Source organism: Lepisosteus platostomus, chromosome 2 (assembly GCF_059453375.1).
Source record: "Lepisosteus platostomus isolate fLepPlt1 chromosome 2, fLepPlt1.hap1, whole genome shotgun sequence".
Classification (NCBI taxonomy): domain Eukaryota; kingdom Metazoa; phylum Chordata; class Actinopteri; order Semionotiformes; family Lepisosteidae; genus Lepisosteus; species Lepisosteus platostomus.
In genome coordinates this window covers 79,173,549-79,198,928 of record NC_142612.1, presented here as the reverse complement: position 1 = coordinate 79,198,928, position 25,380 = coordinate 79,173,549, and the positions used below count along the sequence as shown (strand labels likewise).

The window sequence follows — 25,380 nt, the reverse complement described above, 5'->3', positions numbered from 1 at the left end:
AGGCTGCTTGTGGGTCACTAGTTAAGACACAGGAGCAGTATTTACAGGTTCAGCGACGGGCACTGGAAAGGGATTCACTCAGGTTTCGGGTTTTCTACACACAGAACACTGAAGCTGTAAAGATGACCTTGCAGACAACAGAAATACAGCACAAGGAACAGAGCACTGGCCTAGCTCTCACCAAAAGTGTGCGGTTTTCACACGCGGAGCCCTATTTAGCTGAAAGCGTGAGGCCCTGTGTAAAATAAGAAATATATTTTGTGTTGTGATTTCTGCTGTTTACTAGAAAATGTCAGATTCACTGGGATCTTTTTTCAGTGTTACTGCCCTACACAAGGCAAAGCAGCTTTATAACTGCTACCTGCACTGGACAAAGGAACATGCCAAATGAGCAAATGTTTGCTTGCTACTGTAACTCTCAGTGCCGCTTATCTAGACTTTCAGAAAATTAATCATTGCTGAACTACAGGGCTGTATGCCCCAGAGTGTGAAAGAACAAGAAAGTTCATGTACTGTATGGAAATAGCAAAGTCTTAAGGTTCACACACAAATCCTCAATGAAGCCACAAAAAATGCTGGGAAAATACCACAGAGTTACTAATTTGAAGAGGCAAGTAACTGGACGAAGAGGTTTTTACTGGAAGTTTTAATTCTGTATTGCATTCCATCGTTGCTTCTACCTGTAATCACTTTACATAGAGTACTCGGCAATTGTCAATGAAACTCGATTGACAATACAGAATCAATGAAAAGATGTGTTTGTTTTTCCTGTTTCTACTCAAGTAGTTAAGAGTTGGTTTTGTCTGCTTGTCTGAGCAATGCAAGAGCTACAGGAGGGCATGACTGCCAGATTTAACATAACAAAGCCTCCCCAGAAAGCTTGATATTGTGCAAGGCAGAAGCTGCTGGCTACTTTCACAGCTTCACAGCAGAAAGCTGAGCTGCCGTCACCAACTCTAGCCTCAGGAAAGGGGAGCAAGCGCAGTCTGAGGGCGTGTGCTAGCAGTCTGAAACTGACAAAGGCAGAATCTTGTCTGCAAGGATGCGACACTTTGAAATGCACGGTCTGGCGGGGCAGAGTGTGAAAGACGTCTGCCTGCTCGTGCCAGCAGGAAAGGAGCCGCTTGACAAGAATTTCTCCTGACGTTGCAGGATGTTGCCTTTCCACCTGACAGGTAACCCAGGGGACGTTATAGATAGATAGATAAGACTTTATTGATCCTGAAGGGAAATCGTACGTAAAATTATGTATGTGGGTCCTTGGTGCCGTTTTCCGAATGTAGCCCGAGCCCCCAACATTGGGACTTCCTTTGGAAATGTGTGTTTTTTCCTTGTGAGCTCCCTGGGTTAATGCTCCCGACCGCGCAACCTGGAGTGCTGCAGTCTGCCAGTCCCCCCGATGGGCTAGCCATGCGCCCTGCTCCCGAGATAAAAGAGGCCACCTTCGGCCTGAGCCGCCGCTCACAGGCGGACCCCTCGCCGTGACCCTCCCGAGAAAGCAGGGAGCTATATCGGGAAGCCTCTTTCAAACTGCCCACGTGATGGAATAACAAAGTCCCTTTCCTAAAAGCACAGTGACGTCAATGCGAGAATGTATGAAGCCCCCTGTGCCACAGTGCAGATTAGACGTGTGATATTTAAAAATGTCTGGTTTCCAGAGAGCAGTATGAGGGCTCAGCTGGGACACTTATCCCAGCTGCCACCAGAGCTTCTCCTCTAGATGCTCCTCCACAGGCTCTCAGTAATAAAGTTATTTTTTAACTCATTCAGACTACCATTAACATAGAGGTGCGGCAGCTCCCCTAAAACAGGCTGTAATTGCAGCTGACCTGCCACTAGGGGCCACTACTTGGCCTCTAGACAGCTTGTAGACGGCCACACAAGAGGGGAATGGGTTAGCAGCTCAATATCGGTCTGCGTCTCTGTATTGTGTATTGTCCTATAGTCGTATAGGTTGTACATTTATGAACTCTTGATGTGCAAGACAAGTTCCCTTAGGGGCAACAGAGGTTAATTCAATCCAATTATTTAATCAATTAATACTTAATTGGTTTAGGAATGCACGTCCACAAGACGTTACAAGATGGCCTGCTGCTCAGATTGAGAGGAGGCCATCTGGCCCCCTGGTTGCGAGTAGTGAGTTGGGCTGAGGAGCTCATCCAGCTTCTTCGTGCACGAAGCCACTGTAGCGGCTTCAACAATGTGGCTGGAAGGTTTGTTCCAGACTCCTACAACTCTCTGTGGAAATGCACACCTCCTCTGTGCGTCTGTGCTGCAAATCCGCTCCCTCTTGTGTCTCACCGTTGACTCTGAAGAGACTCAGCCTATCGATACTCTGTTCCAAAATGAAAACACAGAAACTGTCTCATTTAAGATTCTCCGATGGTCCTTATTATTCGTTTACAGTTGAATCCAGAGGTTCCCAGGACCGGGGGGGTCCGGCCCGGGCCAGGAGAGTCCACTGCTCTCGAGCCAGAACCTGAGGCGTGCACTGTCACGTGGACGTGGTTTTCTTTCATTGAAAGAGCTGACGTGCGACTCCAGGAGTCCGAGGACAGGTCTCACACATCTCTGCAAAATGCTTCTCTCTCTGCTGCTTCTATTCCTCAGGCCCGTCGGACTCTCGGAGGGCCGCAGACACGCCCACGAGGGCGGCAGCTGCCACACTCCCACACGGGCCGCGCCTGAGTGCCGGGCGAAGTGCATCCCCCCCGATGTGTGAAGCGCCGCTTCAGCATCCTCTGGGATAAGAAGCGCCACGTAAATGCAATTAAATGAATAAAATATAACTGGGATCACAGTTGTGAGCGCCGCAGTGACGCTCGTCTGCGGCTTAACACTGCGCGTCTGGGGTTGTCCTTGACAAGGACAGGAAGGGCATCAAATACAGGCCAAAAAAACGTTTAGCCAGATATTTCATACTGAAACGATCGTTTACTCGTCTATAATCCCTTTTCAAAGCTTTGCCTCTTCTGAAGCCGTCTTCCTTAACTCCACTGCTCTACAAAACAGAGCCCAGCTCGACTTCCAGCAGAGGCCTCTTTCAACAGAAGAGGCAACGAGAGGAAACGTTTTTCTGTGCCCATGAATGACTTCAAGCTGCTAAAGACTGAGACAGTCAGATGCTCATGAACATGTCAAATGACATTTCTCTGTGCCCAGAACCAGCTGTATCCAGATTTCAGGCCACAGCCTGAAGCCGTGGCACAACTCCGAAGCAGCCCTCCACAGACGTGAGGTGCATCACGTAATGCAACAGTTGCAAGTAAAAAAAGCTGCAATAATCACATCCATGCATACATATCGTATGGGCAATTGGGTCAGTGTTCTGGGGGTGAGTGAGCCATAGCACAGTGCGTGAGCCTCTGGACCCAAAACTAACAGGCTGTGGGTTTGAGTCCCTGCTGCAGACACTGCTGCTGTAACCCTGGAGTGAGTTGTTCACCCCAGTGGCTCCAGTCCTCCCAGCTGTCTAAGTGGGGACCAGTGTGGCCGGGGGGTCCCTGCGATGGACCTGTGACCCCTCCTGGAGGGGCTCACGCTCTCAGGTCTGTTTAATGCTGGACAGTCCCATTACAGCGCTGGTGGGTTTGTCGAGATATTTCACGGTTGCCATCGCTTACCATCTTCAAGATGACGGTAACACCACATCTCGGAAATCATAAAAGTAGCTTCCACCAACATTCGGCATGTCTGAATGCATCATCTTCAGGTTGCTCTTCCTTAAGTGAGGTCTATGCTGCCAAGACGAAGGTACTTTGTGTGCGAACAAGGACAACATGCTGTTGATTGACTGTTTACTTTGAGCTACTATCAAGCCAACACAGTGTAGGGAGCTGCACTAGGCCCTGTAGCAGCTTCATCCTCGCCAGACCTTCCAGAGTGGCCCACCCTTTCCAGCACAACACTCAAATAAGAATTCACTGCAAAATGTAACCTTGGCAACAGCATAAAAAATCCTGCCAGTCAGAGCCTGATGGTCAGACCCGACTAAAGACAAAATTAAAAATTTAAATACCACTCGTTCACGGATTGGGTCTTTGAAAATGAGTTAATAATACCTTCAAGGACTCCATGGCTGTGGGGCTTCTGGCTTTTTTAAAAAATCGGTTTCTTTTTTCGGCTCGTTTTATGACTCCAATCTGTCTTTTGTCACAGGCTGCTCTCTGCAGTTGTGGGTTCAAGCCTCGGCCATGACTGTGAGCGACTACACCAGACCAGCAACGTGTGTGACTAGCAGGGTGGGAGCAGTTGTCTAGCGCTCTCTGGCTCTCAGCGACACAGCGCCCCGTGTGGCCGGAAATGCGGCGATATGTCATGTGGTGGGTGAGGGACGTGCCCCTGCCCCAATCAGCGTTGACCCTGCAGGTGGGGGGCGGTGCTGACTGTGACGTCAGGACACACGAGTGGTTCGACGGCGAGCGGGAGGAGGGGCCTTCACTGCCCCAGTCTCCCCTGTGTGACGTCACGGGGACTGCAGCCGTGACCCCAACACACATTCGGTTGCTCCACTTCAGGAGGTGAACTCTTGCCACAAACTGTGCGCCTGCTAGTTTCAAATAGTTACAACGCACATTCCGCTGCTCTTTATTTCCTGATGCATGAAATTGAATTTAAAACTAAGGTGCACGCTGCATCGTATTTGTCCGCCCACAAAATAAACCCGAACAGGACCGGCATTTGCGTTTCAGATTACTCAAAATTCAAAATCGTCTTCTCTGCTCCGGCAGGCACTCGGCGGTGCCGCCCGTTCTCTGCAAGGTTTTGCCCCACCGGGAAAGAGCAAAGACCACAGAAGCGCTGGTCAGAGTCCTCAGCTGTGAAGCTCTCTGCCCGCAGGCTGGCAGCTCTCCTCCTATGCCTCAACACCAGTCTCGGCTCCTAGAGTCTGGACAGAGTAGTAATGTAGCAACTAAGTGACCTCTGTAAAACACTCCCGGATTGACATGAGATGTATTGGTGCTCTCGGATTTGATTTGCATCAGAGTGACTTGAATGCACTTAAATGAATGTCCCTGTATGTATACATGGCTTTCCATTTGTTATTTCCCAAAAGCTTCTGGGGGCTTTTTATTTTTTTATGAGATTGTATTATAAAATGTTAATCCAGGCAACGGTAATCCAATCAATCAGGCAGAACCCGTACGTGTTGAACGCGCAGGGAAACGTGCGCAGCGGGTCTCGGATGAGATGCCAGTCTTAAAATACATCGTGGAAAACGTGGACCAGGGCGTTGTACGATATCTGGTTTCTCTGGGCTCCGCTCTTTAAAAAGAGCAGAATAAATAATGAGCTTTGCCGTCTGCTGTTAAGATTCAGCTCCAAATTCTGCATTGTTATCCAGAGCTTGAGGGGGAAAAGAAGAAAGAGAGGGGGTGGAGGAGGAGAGAAATTCAGCACTCTGGGGGAAAGAATAGAACATCAATAGCTTGGTTTCTAAAAATAGATGCAGTCGAGGCTAAAAATAGGCTTGCGGCTCCGAGCAGGCAAGCAGGTAGCCTGCGTGCCTCCTCAGACGTCTTGGTCCTGCTCCCTGACAGATAACCCCACTAGAAGCGCAGATGACAGGTCTGACATCACCAGGGAGCCCAGGGGCGAGAGAAAGACCTGAGCCGGGGTCTCAAATTAATGCCCCGAAAAGAATCGCAATCAACCGGAGCAGATACATGCCCGTGTAACCTCCTACTCCCGCGAAACAAGATTTATACACGCGGTGTATTTTTTTTTTTTTTTTTTGGTGCTTACATTTTTCACGCGTTAGCCGGTCCTAGAAGGACATCATATTCGCTGGATTTGCGACGGCCATCCTCCGCAGGCACACATTACACAGGACAAGACTGCAGTACACATGTGCGCACAAAAACAAGACATTGACAAACCGAGGCGAGAACAGGCAGAAACACGACATGACAATGTGAAGTGTGCTGCAAAATAGTAATTAGACGGATTTATCCCATCTTACTGACATACGCACGCGAAATAGGACTACTGCTGTTTCATTACACGCACTCGTTATAAAAGACACATATATACTGTATGTTACAGCCTAAGAAGGAAAAAAAAATCCGTGTTTTATCCACCAGACGCATCTCCAGGGGTGGTTGGTCGTTGCCCGGGCAACTCTCGCAAATGGCAACTGACGTCACGTAGGTAGGAGAAATACCACCCAGCGCAGAGCTGTCATCCATAATGGATAATTCAGAAGGGCCCCACTTGAAGAGCGCTAATGTGACTCAAAGAACACGAGTCTCCCCCCTTGCCTGCCCCCGAACCCCCTTCTCCCCACAGATTACCCAAGGGTTCAGACGAGCTCAGGCTAGAGAACATGCGCCTTGTTCTCTCGGCCTGGCTCATTTTAATCTGCCGGCTCCCCATTACGATTCGCAGAACCCCCCCAGGCAGCTGCTCCCCTGACTGCTGCCCATCGATGGATAATGCTGAGCGTAAAGAGCCTCATTTTAACCCCTCAGTGCATTACGGAGACGAATCGTTTAGCCTGCCCTTTCAGAAGTGCTGCTGCAGCTTTGCACACGATAGCATGCTCTCAGTTTACTAAATAAACCAGTTCTGCTGTGTGTTAGCTGAATGCAGTAAAACACAGGGGTATCTAGCCTTTTGTCCCCATGACCTGCATCCTTAAGGCTTTAGACATTTTTACTTTAACAGTCCACAGGTTTGTAGAATCCGTACAGTGCTCTGTTGCAGAACATACCCGTCTGTTCGCAGACTGAGAGCTCTCTTTTTGCCTTGAGATCACCCTTAATTCCTACAGTGTTGACAAATGGTGTAGTTAAGCACAATGCCCAGTGTGGACTAAAGAGATACAGGCATGTGCCTGGATTTTATTTGCTTTAGAGTTACTCAAATGCACATACAGACTATGGTAGACTTCAGGGTAACAAAAATTAAAGACAAATGTCCTGTTATCTGTGTCCTGTTTACATTCATTATTTCCATAACTCCCCCAGAAGGGTTTTATGTTTTTATGTTTGATGAAGAAGTATTTCAATTTAATCCAGGCAACAACAGCAGTGTGCCAGCAAGGCCTTAGATAATGTTCTCAAAAAAGGTTAATTCTGAATTTTTAGGGTAATGAATGTCTTTGGATTGAGAACTGTTTAATGGATAAAAAACAGAGAGGACTGACGAGGATACATGCCCAAAGTGGGGTGATGTAATTAGTGGAGTGCCCCAGGGGTCTGTATTAGGACGCCTGCTCTTTGTAATTTATACTAGTGGTCTAGACTCTAGTAAAGTTAGTCAATTAGTCAAAGTTGCAGAGGATACCAAAATAAAAGACAAGCTAACACTGCAGAAGCTGCAAAAATTAAGTTAAAAAGGACAAAATTCAAGACTGAACAAACATCTGGTGGAGGACATTTAATCCAGACAAGTGTTTAGTGTTACCAGCAGGTAACAGAAACATAAATGAGAAACATAATAATGGAAACGTTCAGCTTGTAGAAGCTTAGACTCAGGTTTTTATGCTGAAACATCATTTTCATATCATAGTCAACGAGGGTAACCAAGTTGTAATGCAAACTGAAAGTTTGGATGTATAATTAAATGTGTAAATTTTGAATTAAGAGATAGTAGTTTAAATTTATATATATATATCTTAGAATATTGTATTAAATGTTGGGCAGCACAATAGACACAACAAGGTGTTCTGCTCTGGAAACAGTACCGAGAGGAACAGCGAAGTGTGCAATGTACCTTCTCAGGCTTAAAGTAATGTTGTACGCTGATTGAGAACACAATCCCAGCAGCCAAAAGAACTGAATGAACCAAACGGCTTCTCTTATCTGTAACCTTTATGTTACTGTTTTCCCATATTCAGTGCATCGTGACATCCTTACTGATTACTTAGGAAAGACGGTCATGGAGGTCAATCATCCTATTAACCAATCACCCAGTCATTCCGCAAAGATTAATTAAAAAGAGAATGCAATAGCAAATATATGTTCCTGAAGGAGTGGCCCCTGATTTCTTGTTTTCAATTTCAACAGCTGTCGTACAGGTGTGTCACTCCATCAGAAATCTAAGCCTGAGATATTCTTGACGCGGTTCGTCTTCCTACATTGGCGACACGACCGGATGGACAAACACACGAAGCACACACAGGACCAACGCACATTCCTGACGGCAGAATGTGTTGCTACAAGTGAAATATGGTGGAATATCACCAGAAGGTATTTTGAAAGCACTGCATTATTGCATAAATGTTGTGATTCATTCGTTTTCATTTCAAATGTTAAAATCGGAGGAACAGTCACTCCCTCCTCATCTTCCACTCCTTCCACAACAGCCTTAATGATGCTTTAAACTTCCAGCTTCTTAAAAAAAAAAAACTGTTGCAACTGTAATGAAGGCAAGGTTTGTACACAGGTCTGTAAACGGGTCCCCACCCTGAGGAAATATCCATACGGATTCTGGCAAATTCAGCAAAGGCCTTTGTCAGCTGTGGGCGTGTGAGCCCCTGAAGATGCTGGAGCCTGTAATGGAGTTCACTGCCCGTCTTTGTTCTGTACTCCTTGATCATTCCCTTTCTTTCCTTGGTGCCATTGTTGGATCACAATGGACACACTGTCATTGTCGACTTGGGAAGTGTCACCCCAGCACAGCAATAAGGCTGCGCTTGTGGTGGGGAGAGCACAGAAGAGCACGCCATTGTAACCAGACTCGCTGTGGTGCCCAGCTGCGGAGCGTGTGGTTCCTGTCCGCAACAGCACTGCCAGTAGCTGGGAGTCCGGAACTTCTGGTAAAGCTCTCCGGCCACAGAGGAAGAGTATTCGCCTGAAGGACTTAGAATTGTGCCATTTCAAAAAATGTTTGTGGAGTTTCTTACAATTATGTGACATGTCTCCGAATGTGTAAATTTATGACAACAGCTCAGGAGTTTCCATTCATGCAGATCTTCATACCCGAAAAACAACAACAAAAAAACACATTAAAGAAATTAATTGTTCAAATTCATCTTGCATCTCTCTCAAACTGATCAATCAGGAATCACACCCTGATCTCTCTCTCTCAAACTGATCAATCAGGAATCACTCCCTGATCTCTCTCTCTCAAACTGATCAATCAGGAATCACTCCCTGATCTCTCTCTCTCAAACTGATCAATCAGGAATCACTGCCTGATCTCTCTCTCTCAAACTGATCAATCAGGAATCACTGCCTGATCTCTCTCTCTCAAACTGATCAATCAGGAATCACTCCCTGATCTCTCTCTCTCTCATACTGATCATTCAGGAATCACTCCCTGATCTCTCCCTCTCACACTGATCAATCAGGAATCACTCCCTGATCTCTCTCTCTCTCACACTGATCAATCAGGAATCACTCCCTGATCTCTCTCTCTCTCACACTGATCAATCAGGAATCACTCCCTGATCTCTCTCTCTCTCACACTGATCAATCAGGAATCACTCCCTGATCTCTCTCTCTCAAACTGATCAATCAGGAATCACTCCCTGATCTCTCTCTCTCAAACTGATCAATCAGGAATCTCTCCCTGATCCTTCTCTCTCAAACTGATCAATCAGGAATCACTCCCTGATCTCTCTCTCTCTCAAACTGATCAATCAGGAATCTCTCCCTGATCCTTCTCTCTCAAACTGATCAATCAGGAATCACACCCTGATCTCTCTCTCTCAAACTGATCAATGAGGAATCACTCCCTGATCTCTCTCTCTCTCAAACTGATCAATCAGGAATCTCTCCCTGATCCTTCTCTCTCAAACTGATCAATCAGGAATCACACCCTGATCTCTCTCTCTCAAACTGATCAATCTGGCCAGTGATGTCAACCTCCACACCTCACAAAATCACTATTGGAAGAACTGGCTGCCCCCTACAAAAAGCTCTTCATATTCATTTATAATGTATTAATACAGTAAAATAAATAAATGTGACGATAACCAACCTCTGTTGCACACTGATTGCACATCAGCTACAAGACCCTAATCCTGACCATAGCCTGAACAACACCCCAAAACACAGCTAGAAACTATTAGATATAATTGTTACAATACCTTTGATCCTACAAGTACGCAATATTTTCCCAGTCCCTTACAACATTATTGATAACATGTTAGTAGATTATTTATAGACAGTTACTATTTTAACCGTGACAATTTTAACTAAGTACGAGGATCACAAAACAGTGGATCTCATTGGCCACCATTGTTCCGAACAGCTGAGACACTAGAAATAAGATTTTGTATTCTTGTTTCACGTAGGTCAGCTGAAATAACTCCTTGAGAGCTACAGTCTTCTGGCTTTCAGTCCACATGGGTTCTCTGTTTGTTAACTGGACCAATTAATTAGTTAATTGGACCAATTTAATCATCTCCCCAGATGTGATGGAAGTCAAAGATGACACCTATAATAACTGTGGGCGGACAGCCCTGGCTGACCTGCCCTGAGAAAATCGAAGCACATTGACACCCCCTGCGTCATCAGCCCTGACTACAGTTCCTGAACCGCATTTCAGGAAAGACCAAGCTAGACAACCCCCCGGGTAAGAAATTCTCAGAAAACGAACTGAGGCAACACAAATGAATATGAGACAGAAATATCGAAAGTAAATCTTTTGTAGGTTAAGTGGCATACTTGTTATTTTCATATGGTCCAAGATTAGACACTGCTACTTATTTTATTTTACATTGTTACACTGAAAAAAGGTCATTCATGAAAATGTTGCAGCAATAGTTTGCATTACTAATGAGCCAAGTGGAGTGTCTGAGCCTAGGAACGCTGTCACAGGAATGACAAAGCACAGGTGGGCTCAGAATTGTCACTTTCCGTCAAGAAAGTGCTGGCCATCTGATTCTTTGGCTTTTAGGGTGTGGGGCGGCAATGTCTTAATGTGGTGGAACATGTGGATCTGAGCTCGGTGGGGTTCTTCTGCAGCGCGACTGTGTCCCCACCGCGCCGACAGGAAAAGACACACAACACCGCAGTGACCTGGGCGTGCATCTTCTACACAACACGGCCACATAGAAAGAGTCTCTCCTCTCCCCTCCCTGTGCTCTGTACCAGGGCTGGGCTGTCCTGGTTCTGATGTGCCTGCAGGGTGCGCAGGTCTCTTCACAGCAGCTGGGAGAGGCTGGTAAATTGCTCCAGTTGAGCCACTGACCAGCTGATGTAGGTCAGGAGAACCTGGCTGGACTGGAAACACATCTCCTGGTTTTCACTCCAGGGGTTAAGGGCTTTGATTATTCAGCCGCCGCCTTAATTTGCGATCCAGCTGTGGCTCAACAGAACCGGGCAGTTCTCTCGCCCTCCATCGGCAGCGCCCGGGAACCGGGCTCGAACACGGCCGGAGAAACGCAGCCTGTTCGTGTGGCGAGCCGCTGCCTACAGGGCCGGGCCCGTCGTCGGGGCGTCCAGCGGCCGCGGCGATCACCATTTAGAAATGGCTGACTTTTAGCCATTTGCAGCCAGTAGTGCCAAGTCAACTAGGCGTATAAGCGGCATTTGCGGGGTTTTCCCTTTTAGATAAACACGGCATTGCAAACCCCACTGAAAATGAAGCGCACGGAATCAGTTGTTACCCAAAACAAATGGCGTTTGGGGGGGGGACAGCAAGAGAAAGTAATAATTATGCTGTGATGAACAGCAGCCCGTCCCTATGCCATTTTGTTGTGTGCTACACGACAGCGACAAACGAGCCAGCCTCGACCTCCACGCAGCGCAGACGGAAGCCACCACCAGCAGGCTTTAGAAACCCAGGGTGTCACCAGAAACCTCACCGCGGAGCGCATCGGCGCCCGTCGCCCTCCGCGGCGAATGCGCGGCTCTGATTCCCCGTGTGGGGCGTGTGGGGCGACACGCAAGATAACGGCAGCAGCGAGGAGACACGCAGACGACCGACGGGGATGTGAAACACATCGGGACCCGAGGGGTCTACTTACATGATTCAGTGGTCTTGTATCCCGAAGCAGACAGACGCTCGCCTTTTCTTCCTGTTACTCCCAGTAAGCGCCTTTGTGCAGAGCCGTGCGCGCAGTTTCGGTTCTGTGTCCGTGCCGAGTGTGGGTGGGTGTGGAGCAGATCCACAGCAAGGCGGAGGTGAGGGGCCGGGCGGGGGGGGGAGGAAGAGGAGGAGGAGGAGGGGGGGGGGCACAGTTCTTTAAAGGGGCAGTCCTCTCTTTTCTGCAACATGTATCACTGCCCGCTAAACGGCGGCAGTGGCAGCAGTGTCGCGGGTCTGTAAACGCGCTGAAGTCCGGGTCTGGAGACCATACGACGCGCCCCGCCAACCGGACCCCCAGGAAAAACAACAGCCCTCTTCCTCTCGTATCCCAGTGACGTTTCAGGCTCAGCTGCTCCGAGTCGTCCCCACTCCTGATCAGACTGTAGCAGACTCAGTTCACGTCAACAACTTGATCGGCATGACCAATGGAGAACTCGGTGTTGCCAAATCATATACAATTAACATAAAATATACAGACATTTACATACCTTTACAATATATACACATCATAGGACATTTACATACAAACACATGGAGCATCATTGGGAGACAGGCTCGCTGTTCCTCAGGCTGGGACAAGAGATCACATACTGGGCTGCCAGTTCAACTGAGTTCCCTCCTCAATCTCCCAGTAGGACTGGGACCTGTTGTGATTCTGGCAGGTGTGGGAACTCTGGGATTAGATTTCTGAATTTAGAGAAGAATGTTTCTCTAATCCCAGAGTATCTGTCACAGTGCAGTAGGAAGTGCACCTCTGTCTCTATTTCTCCCCGCTGGCAGTGGGAGCACAGCCTGTCCTCTCTGGGCAGCCAGGTCTGCCTGTGTCGCCCAGTTTCTATAGCCAGGCTGTGGTCACTGAGCCTGTCCTCTCTGGACAGCCAGGTCTGCCTGTGTCTCCCAGTTTCTATGGCCAGACTGTGGTCACTGAGCCTGTCCTCTCTGGGCATCCAGGTCTGCCTGTGTCCAGTTTCTATGGCCAGGCTGTGGTCACTGAGCCTGTCCTCTCTGGACAGCCAGGTCTGCCTGTGTCGCCCAGTTTCTATGGCCAGGCTGTGGTCACTGAGCCTGTCCTCTCTGGACAGCCAGGTCTGCCTGTGTCGCCCAGTTTCTATGGCCAGACTGTGGTCACTGAGCCTGTCCTCTCTGGGCATCCAGGTCTGCCTGTGTCCAGTTTCTATGGCCAGGCTGTGGTCACTGAGACGGTACTTCGTCTGTACTTGCTGTTTAGAGTCGTTCATTTCTAAGCTACTTGTACTGGCAACTTTTAGCCTATCTTTCTCCGGCAGGGACTTGACCTTCAGTTTACAGAGTTGTTTGCACCCAGAAAACATACGTTGTTAGCATAAAATAAGAAAGTCATTTTGCTTGGCCTAGCACGGCAACGATTCAGGAAAAAGGCCAGGCAGTGCCCTCGTAAAATGACATGATTTAAGAATCCCCCCAGCCGTGCTTAAGTCGATTACATGTATCTGTAAATGGCATCATATCGTGGCCAAATGACTCTTCTGAAAAATCGCAAAGCCCAAAGTACATTATTCTAAGCTTTCACTTTGTCGTTGTCAGCCAAAACCCCAAAACAAAACACACTTCCTTCACAACAAGCGGTGGGTGAAATTCCGATACCCGCCCACAGAGCGACGGCACTGTGCGTGTGTGTGTCACACCGTGTCCCGTCCGACAGCCCGGAGCTCCCCGGCGCCCCCGCAAGGTGGCGCTCTAGCGGCGCCCTGTTCCCGCTGGAGGAGCGCACGCCCCCGCCGGGGTTGGCGTGCCACAGCCGCATTCAGCAGGCCCGGAGTGTAATTAAAGTGACAACCAGCAGAGGCGGCGGCAGCGTCACCGGCTTGTGCAGGGTGTTAGGATCAGATCAGATCACTTTATTGGCCATAAACAATTTCTTGCATTAGGAACCCCAACCTGCTCTCCACGAGACACACAGACAGGGAGAGAAGCTGGGGGTCAGAGTGCAGGGTCGGTCATTTATTCAGCACCCCTGGAGCAGCTGAGGTGAAGAGCCTTACTCAGGGGCCCAACGGAGTAGGATTCCTCTGCTGGCCACGGGATACGAACCGGCAACCTTCCAGCCACAGGTGCAGATCCTGAGCCACAGTACCACCGTTTTTACGATCTTCCTTGGCAATGTGCTGCTGACAGGATGCGCTTTAATTTCTCTGTTTTCCATGCATCCCGTCCCCATGCAGAGAATAAGCATCCAAGCAAACCCTTTCCACCCCGAAAAAGAAAATCTGTTTACTATTTTTTAACGTGGATTAAACCCTTTCATGGCAGCGATATACTGGGACAAACGTCTCTGATGTTCTCGCAGTCTGTCTCTGGGGCACTTGAGAAGAGCACGCCGGACCCGACGAGCGCCTTGCACACGGCGAGTAATAGATACAAGTAATAGGTTTATTCCCTGCTGAAAAAAAGGGAGAAAGAAAACACAACATTTCGGCCGTGGAGCCTTCTTCAGGTGTGAGAGAGACAGGGCAGTAGGCAAAGGTAAAGTAGCGGGAGAACAAAGGCTGGGAGGGAGGAGGAGTGAGAGGCGGGAGCAGGGGACAGAAAGAGAGGCCAATCAAGAGGTGTGAAATGAAACTTCCAATGAATGGAGAAATTTTAAAAGAACAGTAGACTGTCGTTAAGAGAAGGGAGAATGTGTGATCCTAACTGCAGAATAATTTTGGTTTCTGTAGTCTTTCTGATGTATGAGTTCGGAAAACCGTCTTTGAGAACACAGACGGAGAGATTAGAGTGGTCATGGCCATCAGAGGTGAAATGAGAAACAATGGCCTTGGAGAGATCTTTAATCTTCACAGCCCTGACGTGTTCCCTGAAGCGGTCCCCGAGGCTCCTTCCTGTTTCTCCAATGTAGATGGCTGGGCATTTACTGCAAGAGATACAGTAAATAACATTGCTGGAGGTACAAGATGCCCTCTGGGTGATGCGGAATTGTCCTGAGGGGCCTTGAATGAGTGTGGTGTTGGATGTATACTTGCAGGTGATACAGCGGGCTCTGTTGCAAGGGTTGCAAGCTTTGTGGAGTGGTGTGGGGTGAACCACTTGGAACTGAATGTTACAAAGACAAAGGAACTGGTGGTAGATTTCAGGAGGAAAAAGGTCAAACCTACTCCTGTCTACATCCATGGGAGTGGCGTGGAGATGGTGGACTCGTACAAGTACCTGGGAGTGCACATCGACGATAGACTGGAATGGTCTAAGAACATCGAGGCCATCTATAAGAACGGACAGAGCCGACTTTACTTCTTGAGGAGGCTCAGGTCCTTCAATGTGTGTAGTAAGATGCTGCACATGTTTTATCAGTCGGTGGTAGCGAGTGCCATTTTCTACGCAGTGGTGTGCTGGGGCTCTGGGATTAGAGCAGTAGATTCCAAAAGGCTGAACAAGCTCATCAGGAGAGCGAGCTCTGTCATTGGGTCTGACCTGGACCCCTTGGAGGTAGTGGCTGAGAGGAGAATGATGTCCAAACTGGAGGCCATCATGGACAACTTCTCCCATCCCCTCTATGACAGGCTTGCAGGAATGAAGAGCACGTTCAGCAATAGACTGATTCATCCACGGTGCGACAGGGAGCGCTACAGGAGGTCATTCTTGCCGTCTGCCATAAGACTGTACAACACATCCACCTTGCGTCTTGGCAGAGGCAACAGCGACAGTGACCTGTTTCTGGACTAAACGCATATACACATCTACTGCTACATCTGTTCTCTTTCTTTTTCTTTTTCCCGTTTACAACCACTTTTGTGCAATATATGCCAAGGACCTGTGCAATATATTTATATTTATATCTATGGTTACATCTATATTTATATTCATACGTGTGATACGATTTTCTGTGTACTGTTCTGTTCTAGTTTCCTCTTGTGTGTCCGGACTGTGAGTAACTCTTGTATTGTATTGTATTGTATGTATTGTACTATTAGTATATAATTCGTTACACTGTGGCTGTGTTGTGTGTGTGTTAAGCTGCTGTTGCACTGCAATTTCCCTCACGGGATCAATAAAGTATCTATCTATCTAATAGATATCCCTATAGCCTGCCGGCGCCCTGCAGGCGAACCGTGCCGGAAATAGTCGAAACATTCCGAAAACTGCCGAAGCTAGGGACGCCATGTTGTGTGTGGGGGGGCGCGTATGTGGTTGTGTCGTATAAGCCAGGGCGGTGTAGTACCTAATTTCTTTTGTTGGGTTAAAAAGGCTGGGGGAGCAGAGTTTCAAGCAGTACTAGTTTTCAGTCGTGATACAGCGGGGCCGTGCGTTTTGTGTTTTTGTGCGGACCAGCAGCGGGAAAGGATGAGCGGCGGCGTGTACGGGGGAGGTGAGTCCAGACGGGAGGGAACCGCCACGTTTCCTGCGAGCGCTTTGTGCGAGCAGCAGGACGGAGGGGGCCTGTCGGGAAGCGGACACGGGCCCCCACCCGGGGAAGGGCACCCCAAAACCCGGAGCGCCGGGCACCCACCCGGAGGGGGGGAGCGCTTTACTCTAAGCAAGATCAGAATCGCAGCGGTTTGCGAGATCGTGCCCTCTCCTAAAACTTTTCCCTTCAAAGGAAGCCTTCTTGCACCGGGAGGGCTGGCAGTGACTGTAGAAGCTGCTCGTTTATTTTATTTTTAAATTTACAAAGGAAGGGTTAGCGAGCTGCGACGGAAGTGAGCTCAGTGCACAAGCCGCCTCTTTGCAGAAGCTCTTTCGCCGCCGGTCCTGCAGCTGCGGCCGGGACGTGTTTCTGCACCTCGGCACCGGGATGGGAGCTTCGCTCTCTGTAGCTCCCGGGCGGACGCGGGGTGCAGGACCCTGCTCACGTCTCATGAACTGCCCCCCAGGGCCCACCTGCACAGCGCCCACTGCTCCTAGCTCTCCCCTCTTGTGCGCGATGCGAGGAAAGCAGGACGTCCGCTTTGATGAAGTTCGTTTACCTCTTCATCCAGGGCAGGCGACGGTACCACCGTCCTGACGTCAGTGAGGCTGGGCTTACACAGGATGGGTTCCCGCACGGTTTAATGCTCAACAGGTGTGAGCCTGGCCAGCACCTGGATGGGAGACCTCCTGGGAAAGCTAAGGCTACTGGTGGAAGAGGTGTTAGTGGGACCAGTAGGAGGCGCTCTGTGTGGGTCCTAATGCACCAGTATAGTGACGGGGACACTTGTACTGTGAAAAGGCGCTGTCCTTCGGATGAGATGTAAAACTGAGGTCCTGACTCTCTGTGGTCATTAAAAATCCCTGGGTGTTTCTCGAAAAGAGTAGGGGTGTTACCCTACTGACCTGTCCTGGGCAAATTTCCCCCCTGGCCTTTACCAGTCATGGCCTCCTAATAACCCCCCTCTCTGAACTGGCTTCACCACTCTGCTCTCCTCCCCACTGAGAGCTGGTGGGGGTGGAGGGGATTCCCTATTGCCCGTGAAGCTGTACTTTGTGTGGAGAGTCCAGGAAAGCGCTATAGAAGTTTGAGGAATGTTATTGCGTGAACATTAATCCGAGTTTGTCCGTTGCAGATGAGGTTGGTGCCCTGGTCTTTGATATCGGCTCTTACACGGTGAGAGCAGGGTACGCAGGAGAGGACTGTCCCAAGGTAGGACGCCCTGTCCGCAGCTCAATGAAGTTGCCTGATTTAAGGGGTGAATCGAGGGGCCCCCCCGGAGGAGCGCCCCTGACGGCCGCGCCTGTCCTCTGCTTGTGCACCCGCAGGCTGACTTCCCCACGGTCATCGGGGTGTCGCTGGACCGGGAGGACGGCACGGCGCCCATGGAGACAGAGGGGGACAAGGGCAAGCAGGGCGGCACCACCTACTACATCGACACCAACCAGCTGCGCGTGCCCCGCGAGGGCATGGAGGTCATGTCCCCGCTGAAGAACGGCATGAGTACGCCCTGCTCGGGGGTGGGGGGCGGTACCGAGGCATCGGGGCCCTGCTCGGGGGTGGGGGGCGGTACCGAGCCATCGGGGCCCCGCTCGGGGGTGGGGGGCGGTACCGAGCCATCGGGGCCCCGCTCGGGGGTGGGGGGCGGTACCGAGCCATCGGGGCCCCGCTCGGGGGTGGGGGGCGGTACCGAGCCATCGGGGCCCCGCTCGGGGGTGGGGGGCGGTACCGAGCCATCGGGGCCCCGCTCGGGGGTGGGGGGCGGTACTGAGCCATCGGGGCCCCGCTCGGGGGTGGGGGGCGGTACCGAGCCATCGGGGCCCCGCTCGGGGGTGGGGGGTGGTACCGAGCCATCGGGGCCCCGCTCGGCCCGGCTGGGGGGAGGTGCCGGGTTTGAGGGGTACCGAGCTATCAGGGCTCCCGCTCGGCTCGGTCCGGCTGGGGGAAGGGGGGGATTTGGTACCGAGCCATCATGGGGCCCCGCTCGGCCCGGCTGGTGGGGGGGGGGGATGGTACCGAGCCATCAGGGTGGCCAGAAGCAGCGAGGCGTCGTGAGCACGCTATTGAGCACCGAACGGGCGCTGCAGAAGCAGGAACAGAGCGGACACGGAGCCAGGCTAGAGCTTCGAGCTGCGCCCCTGCTTTGGGGCCGGGCCGGGCCGTGGTGGGTGTGAGGTGGTCTTGTTGGGAAGAGCTTCCTCTGTCCAGGGTGACTTCAGCTGTAATAAGGAGCTCAGTGCAATAAGGCGAATAGCAGAGTCATCCTTAGCCCTCCGTGTTCGTCGCTGATAGCGTAGGGTTAATTGTCCAGGCACCAGGATACCCTGGTTTTGCTGCTCTTTCTCTGCTGGCTAGGCCTGCCCCTCAGTTGATGTGGAAGGAGAGAGAGCACTTGTCTTCGTATTTCATTATCTGTGCGCTTGGAGAGGTAGTCCTTTCTTGCTGTGAAAAGGTCAGTTTGGACTACAAAGATCTTCTGTATAGGAGGATGGTGACGATGCTATTTGAACACAGTGCCGTGGTCTCCTGGAGTTCATTTCACCCGCAGGACAGCCGCCAGTCCTGTGCTGAGCCAAGTGAATGGGTGAACTTGGTTTTTGAGTACTGGTTCCGTTTCGAGTCTCGGGCCCCCGAAACGTGCTGGCTTGTGTCTTGTAAGGGTATGACGGTTCACCCACCTGGTGTCCTCTTGGGTGGTCCGAGCTGTTCGTTTGAGGCGGAGTGTGATTGATCTGGGTCTGCTGCCTCTTCAGGTTGAAAGCTGAGCTTCGGACGGTGGCTCTCGCTCTGAAGCCAGCGGGGGGCCGGTAGGTAACTGGGTGTTTCTGGTCTCCCTCTAGTTGAAGACTGGGACAGTTTCCAGGCCATTTTGGATCACACCTACAAGATGCACGTCAAGTCGGAGGCGAGTCTCCACCCCGTGCTGATGTCCGAAGCCCCGGTGAGTCCGTCCGCCAGCACGAGCACGGGTCCAAGCCCGGGTTTGAGCTTCCTGCGGGGCCGGGCGGGGCAGAGCAGCGCTGCTCTGTGACTCGGTGTGGCTCCGTGGCTCAGTGCCGTGAGATACGATTGTAAGAAGGGGCACGAACGAGAGGGGACGGTGCGGTCCATCTGGTCCATTTGGTAGTTATTGGTTAACGGAATCTCATGCAGCTGTTTCCTGAAATGAACCAGAGTATCCGCAGTATAGCAGGGCAGCTTGTTGCAGACTCCCGCAACCCTCTGTGTAAAGAAGCCTCCTGACTCTGGTTATAAATGCTCTTCCCCGCGGTTTTGACTTCTGTCCTCCAGTTCACGATTCACTGTTGGTTTTGCAGAAGCCTGTTTGGTTGGCTGCCTCCCCTTGTTATGTTCTCTGCTCAGGTCTAAAACTGACATCGTCGTGCCTTGGGAACAATGCACCATGTGTACACAATGCACAATTATACTGTACATAAAGGTTAATATTAGGCAACTTGGTCTAAAAACATCTTAAAATTTTCAAGATATGTTACCGACAATGTGTGGCATCTGTTTCTCTTACATCTCGTGTAAAACCAGATTGCACTCTTATCGTATGGTATCGCTTTGTACTACGTTTTTTTTTATTTTTCTTTTTTCAATACAACAGTGGAATACAAGAGCAAAGAGAGAGAAGCTGACGGAGCTGATGTTCGAACATTACAACATCCCTGCGTTCTTCCTGTGCAAAACGGCCGTGCTGTCGTCGTATCCTTTCTGTGATGCTCCCCGTCTCAGGGGACGAGCTGCTGCAGCCCTGGGGGGCTCGGAGTCGGCTCTGCGCCGGGCTCCCTACGGGCTAGGAATTAAAGAGTGCCTGGACCAGTGTACAAACACACATGCTGCTTTATGCTTTCCACGAGAATATTTTACTTTTTTTTTTGGCAGAAATGCCTGTTTTTGCTTTCTCGTGGGGATTTTGAATAGATTGTAACATTCAGAGTGCAAGGCCTCAAACTCTTTCCTTAGGGTTCCTCCCAGGCTGTTTTACTGGGTGGACTCGCTGTGGGGTTTGTTTAAATGAGCAACGTCGCGCGTTGAAAACCTTGCAGCACATCGCATATCTCGCTCGTACCCAGTGTCGCATCTTTTTTTCCCCTCCTGTGACGTGTTTTTGAAGAGGTGCGACCTGACCCTTAACCCCCCGTCCAGGTTTGCAAACGGGCGCTCGACCGGTCTGGTGCTGGACAGCGGTGCCACACACACAACGGCCATTCCAGTGCACGACGGCTACGTGCTCCAGCAGGGTAAGGCGGCCGCCGCGGTCTGCGGGCCTGCCCTGCAGGCGGTGCTCTGTCCGTCCCGAGAGTCGCTGGGCTCAGGCCTGGAGAGAGCTCGACGCCCGCGCCGCGACACAGAGCCTGCAGGTGCGGTACGCGGGGTCGAGCTTGCTCTCGGATTGAGCCCTGACTGGTTTGTAGCGATCATTCCAGACGCGTTGAAATTGGAATCTGCCTCTCAAACAGTTAGATTGCAGCAGGAAGCTGACAGCTTTGATTTAGAACTGCTGTGAAATTTTAAAAAGTACAGGAATATTATTTACAAAGAAGACGAGAAGGCTCATTTTCTGTGGGGGTACGCTGAGAATCTCCTCTTCTTTCAGGTATCGTGAAGTCGCCTCTGGCGGGGGACTTCATGAGCATGCAATGCCGTGAGCTCTTTCAAGAAATAGGTGTTGAAATAGTTCCTCCTTATATGATTGCTTCAAAGGTGAGACCTGATAAAGTAAGTCTAATCCATTCCTACGCTTCATTTTTGGGTGTTTTTGTTTTTTGCAAACATCATGGTGGAGGGTTTTGTAAGTATTTTGTGACCAGTCCACGGTGCATGTGTCTCTGTGTGTGTGCAGCTTTGGGAAAACTTGTCGTGTCTCCCCCCACGGACTGAGTTAGTTCAACCACAAGCGTCAAGGAGTGGCAATTAGGTCCTAAAGTTGTGGTTAATTCTTGGTCCACAAAGGGTATCGGGCATACTTTCTAACCAAGGACTGCCCTAGCTTCATGTGGCTTTCACCTCAGGAGAATAGTTCTCCTAAACAGGATGAAGGTGTTCTTACCTTGTTTCAAGAGCAGTATCGGATGGACAGCTGTTTTGAGCTGTTCTTTTGGAGCTAGAGGTTTGCTTCGGCGCCTGGAGTGTCGTTCACGACACACTGGTGACTCCCACTTCAGCTGGAGGATCATCGCTGCACTGAGATTCACATGTCTGACTGTGTCTGTGAGGGTGATGTAACCACTCTGCCTGTACATCAGTATTACATGCTACACATGCACAGGTACAGTATTTCACCTGTATAAATGAGTACAGGCTACAAACGCACATACTTAATGTAATTTCCATCTTAACGTTTTTCATTTCATATAGGTCGGGTCTCCTGGTATCTGCTGATTCTTTGCTCTTCAGATTGCCATTTTCCGTGTGAAGTAAGGTGTACATTAGGAGTGGCTTCTGAAAACGTATTCGTGCTGCGACACTGCAGGGCTTTATTCTGCTTGAACTCTGTCTCCTCCCTGTCAGTCAGCTGTGAGCCGTGTTTTCTCCAGCCGCATGGTGTGGAATACTTCATCAAAAAGATGAGTTCATCTGATAAAGGATGTGGAGTAAATGAATTTGAACAGCTGTTCCGAGTTGTTAGATTTTTTTTTGTGTTGATTATACTTCAGCTGCTCCTGTTTGTCTCGCATGAAATCTGTCAATTTGAGTTATAAAACATGCACATTATATTGTTGCCACATGCTGACTTCTCTTAAAAAAAAAAAAAAAAAAAAAAACCCACTAAATTCCCTCCAAGTCTCAAGACTTTTTTTGTGGGTGTAATGTGCACACATCGGTCTCGGCTCGTACAGACTGACAGCAAGGCCTTCCTCTGCAGGAACCCGTGCGGGAAGGAGCTTCTGCCAACTGGAAGAAGAAGGAAAAACTACCTCAGGTCACCCGTTCGTGGCACAACTACATGTGCAACGTAAGCGTCCGGCTCTGCAGCACCCTGTGGGCCCTGGCCCGTGACCAGCTCGGCTGCGTCCTGCGGTGCCCGTTTGTCCCGCTCGCGGCAGGAGGCGCCGGCGGAGTCCAAGTGCACAGTGCAGGAAGGTCCTATAGGTCTTTCAGGTCCTTCTCTGCGGGTTTGGCGCGTCTAGTTTTAGTTCCAGGCCTTTTCCGTCTCTGCCCTGCATGCAAAGATCTCTGATACACGCACTGCATCCTTTCCGTATCTGATGAGCGGCTCTCTTCAGGGTTCGAAGGGCTCATCAGTTAGTCATTTGGTTTAGTCATTGGGCTCGGAAACAGATACTAAAACTGGCCTGGAATAATCACTTTAGAGCCGCGCGTGTCACTGTGTGAGCAGGCAAGCAGTATCTGTTGCGCCGTTTACAGATGACTGATCGCTGTGTTTTCCCTTCAGACTGTGATCCAGGATTTTCAAGCCTCAGTGCTGCAGGTGTCCGATTCTCCATACGATGAACAGTAAGTCCGGGCATTCGTACTTTTAAAGTCCTGCTGGAGCTCGGGTTGCCAAGGATGGGCCGTTGGCTGCTGGCTTTGAGAATGAGAGTCGCAGCGACTGGGCTCTGTTGGAACCGCGGAGCACCGTGTACGGGTCTGTGCCTGCTGTCGTCCTGATTCCCCCTCGAGTCGAGCTGCAGATTTCACCTCCTCTCCGCAGGGTTGCAGCTCAGATGCCCACGGTGCACTACGAGCTGCCCAACGGCTACAACTGCGACTTCGGCGCCGAGCGGCTGAAGATCCCGGAGGGCTTGTTCGACCCCTCGAACGCCAAGGTGAGCCCCCTGCTGCGTTTCGAGGTGAGTGCCTGGCCGCGCCCGCGTCACGCCCTCATCCTCGCTGCCGCCTCATTCCAGGGCCTGTCCGGGAACACCATGCTGGGCGTGGGGCACGTGGTCACCACCAGCGTGGGGATGTGCGACATCGACATCCGGCCGGTGAGTGGCGCCGCCGAGAGCAGAGTGCAGAATCTACTGGAGCTTGGCGCGGGGGGGTTCGCTGGGGAGGGGGGAGTGACGATGAGCAAGGGGAAAGTGCGAGGGGGGAGTTCCGATAAGGCTGCATGTCCGTGTGTCGACGGTTATTCTGCTAGATCTCCCAGGAACTGGCTGGCTGAGCTAGCTGCAGGAAGCAGAGCGAGCGAGATGGTTCTTCTGTTCTGAAGGGGGTAGATTCTGTTAAAGACTTGAACCTCTCTGGGGGAAGCGTTCCCCGCCGGGGCGCGCAGGCGTTGACGGCTCCGTGTCTGCTTGCTCCTGTGGCAGGGCCTGTACGGCAGCGTGATCGTTACCGGAGGAAACACTCTCATCCAGGGCTTCACGGACCGCCTGAACCGCGAGCTCTCCCAGAAGACCCCTCCCGTGAGTGCAGAGCGCGACTTTAGTGAACACGCTGATTGGACTTCGTAAATCCCTGCCATTGAGTGGGTCTGCCCGAGCCTGCCCTGTACCCCGGTGAAGAGGGTTCCCCTTTTTTTTTTCCCCCTCAGAGCATGCGCCTGAAGTTGATAGCCAACAACACGACGGTGGAGCGCAGGTTCAGCTCCTGGATCGGAGGCTCCATCCTGGCATCGCTGGTGAGTGGAGCTGCTGTTGCCCTGGGGTTCGGGCTCCTGGGTGGCTCACTGGCGTTGGGCCCCGTGGCCCAGGTGCGGTCAGTTGGGTCTAAGTGACGGTTGTTCAAGTGGCGCCATGCAGTTGGCACTGCGTGCCCGGGGCAGGGTGGCATTAATCAGTTCTTTCCCGTCGGGTGCAACGTAGCTGCCAGCGTGTCGCCCAACGAGCGTGTCAGTTCCAGTTCTCCCTCAGCGGTGCAGGACTGTAGCAGCAATGCCAGGTGTCAGTAACCCGTTAACCCACCCTGGGTTTGCATAACACAAGGGCAATTCTAAACTCGGTAAGAGCGTGGTAAAAGCGCCACTGTTTTGTTGCTCTCTGGAGATGAGATGGTAGCGCAGAGAAATATTTATTTCAGTTGAGTGCAGGCAGGCACGTTTGTAGTGGGAAGTGGAGGGACTTTGAACCTGATTAGAACTTGCACTGTTTTCGTGGAATAATTTTCAACTGCACAGTGTCTTCTCATAGAAGTTGAGGAAGCAGGGTTTTTACACGTGGGGACCCCCCTAAGAGAATCCCTTTGGCATGGGCCTGTGCAACTGGGGAGAAAGCAACCTCCAGTTCTCTGCAGGACCCCTCCTGTGTGGAACAGAGGGCTGCAGAAGCTCGTTCATCTTCGGTTACTTCTTTTTGCAGGGGACTTTCCAGCAGATGTGGATATCGAAGCAGGAGTATGAGGAAGGAGGAAAGCAGTGCGTTGACCGAAAATGCCCCTAATGCCACTTCTACTACCCCTCTACCTTAACAGACAAAACGCCACCTCCCAGCTTAGTCCAGCCCTTCCCACAGTACTCAGGAACACCAAGGACACTTGCAATTTTGTAGTTTTTTTCCCCTTATTTTATACATATGTAATTAAAATGGCTTTCTTTGTATTTTTATGTAGAAAACGTTTGTGGCGCACATATTGTACAATCAGTGTACAAATAGGTTTTTGCTATTTTCTTACTTTGAAGACAAACTACTGTTAAAAAACATAGTTCTATCGAATCTTCCATTTTTATTTTAAAAAAAGGCTTTTTCTAAGCCTCTTTTGATACCAAACAGTTTGTGATGACAGAACTAAAGTACATACAAGCAGTTTGGAAATAAACTTTTTTTTTAAAGAGATTGATTTTCTTTATGTAGTATATTCACCACAGTTTAATATTGTGTTCCAGATTACAACACTCCGCTGTTCCAACAGTTTTGCAAAGTTGGGACTGAACAATTAAATGAATTGAACATATGTGAAGATAGTGCAAAAAATACCAATTTTGAGTTAGGCACTATACACCATATGTCTAATTTATAGTGTACTGTTAGTGACAAAAGCCTGTAATGTCACGTTTTCTGTGAACAGTCTCCATGCTTTTGGAAATAAGGTGAGCCCTGCTTGAAATCAGTTTTGCCAGCATATAC

General features: G+C 50.3%; 2 protein-coding genes across 5 annotated transcripts in view; one reads left to right on the top strand and one right to left on the bottom strand.

Moving 5' to 3' along the window:
• LOC148677372 (guanine nucleotide-binding protein subunit beta-4) overlaps window positions 1-12,074 on the bottom strand; it is a 35,581-nt gene extending 23,507 nt beyond the window's left edge. The window contains exon 1 of one of the 2 annotated variants that reach the window (XM_088621631.1): window positions 11,921-12,074. The gene's annotated coding sequence lies outside the window, so the exon portion shown is untranslated. The remainder of the gene's footprint in view (window positions 1-11,920) is intronic. The other variant, XM_088621633.1, reaches the window with a different exon arrangement.
• A 4,048-nt stretch (window positions 12,075-16,122) lies between these two features.
• On the top strand, window positions 16,123-25,089 carry actl6a (actin like 6A). 3 transcript variants are annotated; one of them, XM_088621592.1, is made up of 14 exons: window positions 16,123-16,321; window positions 17,496-17,572; window positions 17,689-17,863; window positions 19,201-19,301; window positions 19,971-20,068; window positions 20,513-20,607; window positions 20,964-21,070; window positions 22,233-22,322; window positions 22,764-22,825; window positions 23,025-23,139; window positions 23,221-23,301; window positions 23,629-23,724; window positions 23,853-23,939; window positions 24,616-25,089. In XM_088621592.1, the coding sequence occupies exons 1-14, from the start codon at window positions 16,138-16,140 to the stop codon at window positions 24,694-24,696; spliced, it is 1,449 nt and encodes a 482-aa protein (XP_088477718.1). In that variant the 5' UTR covers window positions 16,123-16,137; the 3' UTR covers window positions 24,697-25,089. The 3 variants fall into 3 exon arrangements, with proteins under 3 accessions (XP_088477718.1, XP_088477711.1, XP_088477722.1); XM_088621585.1 differs by having other exon boundaries at window positions 20,964-21,085; XM_088621596.1 differs by having other exon boundaries at window positions 20,964-21,119; window positions 22,219-22,322.
• Window positions 25,090-25,380: the final 291 nt, after the last annotated feature.

Coding starts and splice junctions, on each gene's coding strand:
- actl6a (XM_088621596.1), top strand. CDS start 16,138: ATGTGGTTGTGTCGTATAAGCCAGGGCGGTGTAGTACCTAATTTCTTT. Junction 16,322..17,495: donor CGGCGGCGTGTACGGGGGAG/GTGAGTCCAGAC, acceptor TGTCCGTTGCAG/ATGAGGTTGGTGCCCTGGTC. Junction 23,140..23,220: donor TCGACCCCTCGAACGCCAAG/GTGAGCCCCCTG, acceptor GCCTCATTCCAG/GGCCTGTCCGGGAACACCAT.